Source organism: Danio rerio, chromosome 3 (assembly GCF_049306965.1).
Source record: "Danio rerio strain Tuebingen ecotype United States chromosome 3, GRCz12tu, whole genome shotgun sequence".
Classification (NCBI taxonomy): domain Eukaryota; kingdom Metazoa; phylum Chordata; class Actinopteri; order Cypriniformes; family Danionidae; genus Danio; species Danio rerio.
In genome coordinates, this window is record NC_133178.1 from 61,097,501 (window position 1) to 61,100,162 (window position 2,662).

General features: G+C 31.8%; 1 protein-coding gene across 2 annotated transcripts in view; it reads right to left on the minus strand.

Annotated features, from left to right (window-relative positions):
- The window catches only part of hid1a (HID1 domain containing a), a 55,620-nt gene extending 53,280 nt beyond the window's left edge, over positions 1-2,340 (minus strand). For both annotated transcript variants that reach the window (XM_073945162.1, XM_073945161.1), the window contains exon 1: positions 2,205-2,340. In XM_073945162.1, coding sequence (XP_073801263.1) covers positions 2,205-2,270 — 66 coding nt within the window. In that variant the 5' untranslated portion in view covers positions 2,271-2,340. The remainder of the gene's footprint in view (positions 1-2,204) is intronic.
- Between the last annotated feature and the right edge of the window lie 322 nt (positions 2,341-2,662).

Consider the following 2,662-nt stretch of genomic DNA (forward strand, 5'->3'; position numbering starts at 1 on the left):
AGAAATTGGTCCAATCACACAATTTCAGGGATGTTAACTCCCGATCAGGACTCTAATATATATGTGTGTGTGTGTGTGTGTGTGTGTGTGTGTGTGTGTGTGTGTGTGTGTGTGTGTGTGTGTGTGTGTGTGTATACACACAGTTAAAATCAGAATTATTAGCCTACCTGAATTATTAGCCCCATTGTTAATTTTTTCCCCAATTTCTGTTTAACAAAGAGAAGATTATTTCAACACATTTCTAACCATAATAGTTTTAATAACTCATTTTTAATAACTGATTTGTTTTACCTTTGCCATGATGACAGTAAATAATATTTTACTAGACATTTTTCAAGACACTTCTATACAGCTTAAAGTGACATTTAAAGGCTTAACTAGGTTAATTAGGCTAACTAGGCAGGTTTAGGTAATTAGGCAAGTTATTGTATAATGATGTTTTGTTCTGTAGACTATCAAAAAAAAAATTGCCTAAAGGGGCTAATAATTTTGTCCTTAAAATGGTGTTTAAAAAATTAAAACTGCTTTTATACTAGCCAAAATAAAACAAATAAGACTTTCTCCTCAGAAGAAAAATATTTTTAGACATACTGTGAAAATTTCTTTGCTCTGTTAAACATCACTGACTTCAACTGTATGTATGGGTATGTATATAAATATACATGGATGGATGGATGGATGGATGGATGGATGGATGGATGGATGGATGGATGGATGGATGGATGGATGGATAGCTGGATAGATAGATAGATAGATAGATAGATAGATAGATAGATAGATAGATAGATAGATAGATAGATAGATAGATAGATAGATAGATAGATAGATAGATAGATAGATAGATAGATAGATAGATGATAGATTATTTTTTTAAACAATGCATTCACTTTTATGAGCTTAAACTAAAACTAATTGAGTAGCTACATCTAGAGCCCTATATGATTTCTATCAATGGGACATGGTATATTTCTTCTCTAAAGCTAAAATTATGGTTAAGGCATAATGATATAATATATCATGTAATATTTAATATTAGGCTACAATATATAAATATGCACAAATTATTCTATATTTTGTCAATTTACAGTAAAGATAAATGCAATATATATTATAAAATATATAACATATGTCTGAACGAAAATAATAATATTAAAAACATCAGACGTCACGACTGTAGGTGGGATCTTTGATTAAAAACTTAATACTTAATTTATTTGTTAAAGGTTTACTATGATAAATTATAAATCACAAACAACACACAGTTACATTTAAACATGTTATTATTATACTACTTATCTGTTCAGCTGCTATTTTGTGGATTATTTTTACGTTGCTTTTTTTTTTAAAGAAATGGTAAATAACATTATACTTAAGACAATAACATTATGCTAAAATTATAGTTAAGGCATAATGATATAATATATAATGTAATATTTAATATTAGGCTACAATATATAAATTTGCACAAATTATTCTATACCTTGTCAATTTACAGTAACGATAAATACTATATATATATACATATACATATATATATTTTTTTTAATATTTATATATATATATATATATATATATATATATATATATATTTTTTTTTTTTTTTAATAAAATATATAATATACACCACAATATGTCTGAACGAAAATAATAATATTAATAACATCAGACGTCGTGACTGTAGGTGGGATCTTTGATTAAAAACTTATTATTATATTATTATTATAATTATTATATTAATTATAAATCACAAACAACACAAAGTTACATGTAAACATTATTATCTCGCGTAATTTAGCTCTACTATCTGTTCAGCTGCTATTTTGTGGATTATTTTTACGTTGCTTTTTATAATTTCCTTTTTAAAGTAGTGGTTAATTACATTATAGTTAAGACAATAACATTGTTGAAAACGACAGAGGAGATTCGCAACAGAGCGCTGATATTCACACACACACACACACATACGCATGACACCTGTACAGCTGTCTTATTGTATGGGCAAACACAAACATGATTATTCTGAATGAACAACACCGACTCACGCATATAATAATAATAAACAGCCTGTAAAGCCATGGTTGTGTATGTGTGCGTGTGTATGTGTGTGTGTGAGGTGTTGCAGAGGTCTGGTAGGCGCAGTCTCTCCATCTGGAAACAAACACACGCTCCTGGTAAGAGCCTCGCAGAACAACAGTCACACAAACCTGCGTCTTCGTGGTCAGCTGTATCACCGCCTTCCTGAAATTGAGCTTTGAGTCGGAATTCCCCATTTTCTGCTGTTATGATGGTTTATTGATGAGGCGCTGCTGTAATCCCGTCTCCTCCTCCTCTGCGTGTGTCATTCGCGGAGGCGGCGGTGCTGCGCTAAAGCCGCAAACTTCCGGGATGACTTTAACATTCCTACTATGGGCAAGGAGAAGCTCATGAATATTAACGAGGCGATGCCGTAAAACCAATAGGCGTCGCTGATTGGCTAAACGCCACCCCGAGTTTTAGACAGCCAGTAGTAAATGAGCCACTAATGGATCTTTAATATTACTTATGTTACGTAACTGGACGCAGAACAAGGGTTACCAAGCAACGCATGTCGGCTCTAATTAATATTCATAAGTGCGAATATCCCATAGTAGGATTCGTACATTCCAAACACACTAGGCAGTGC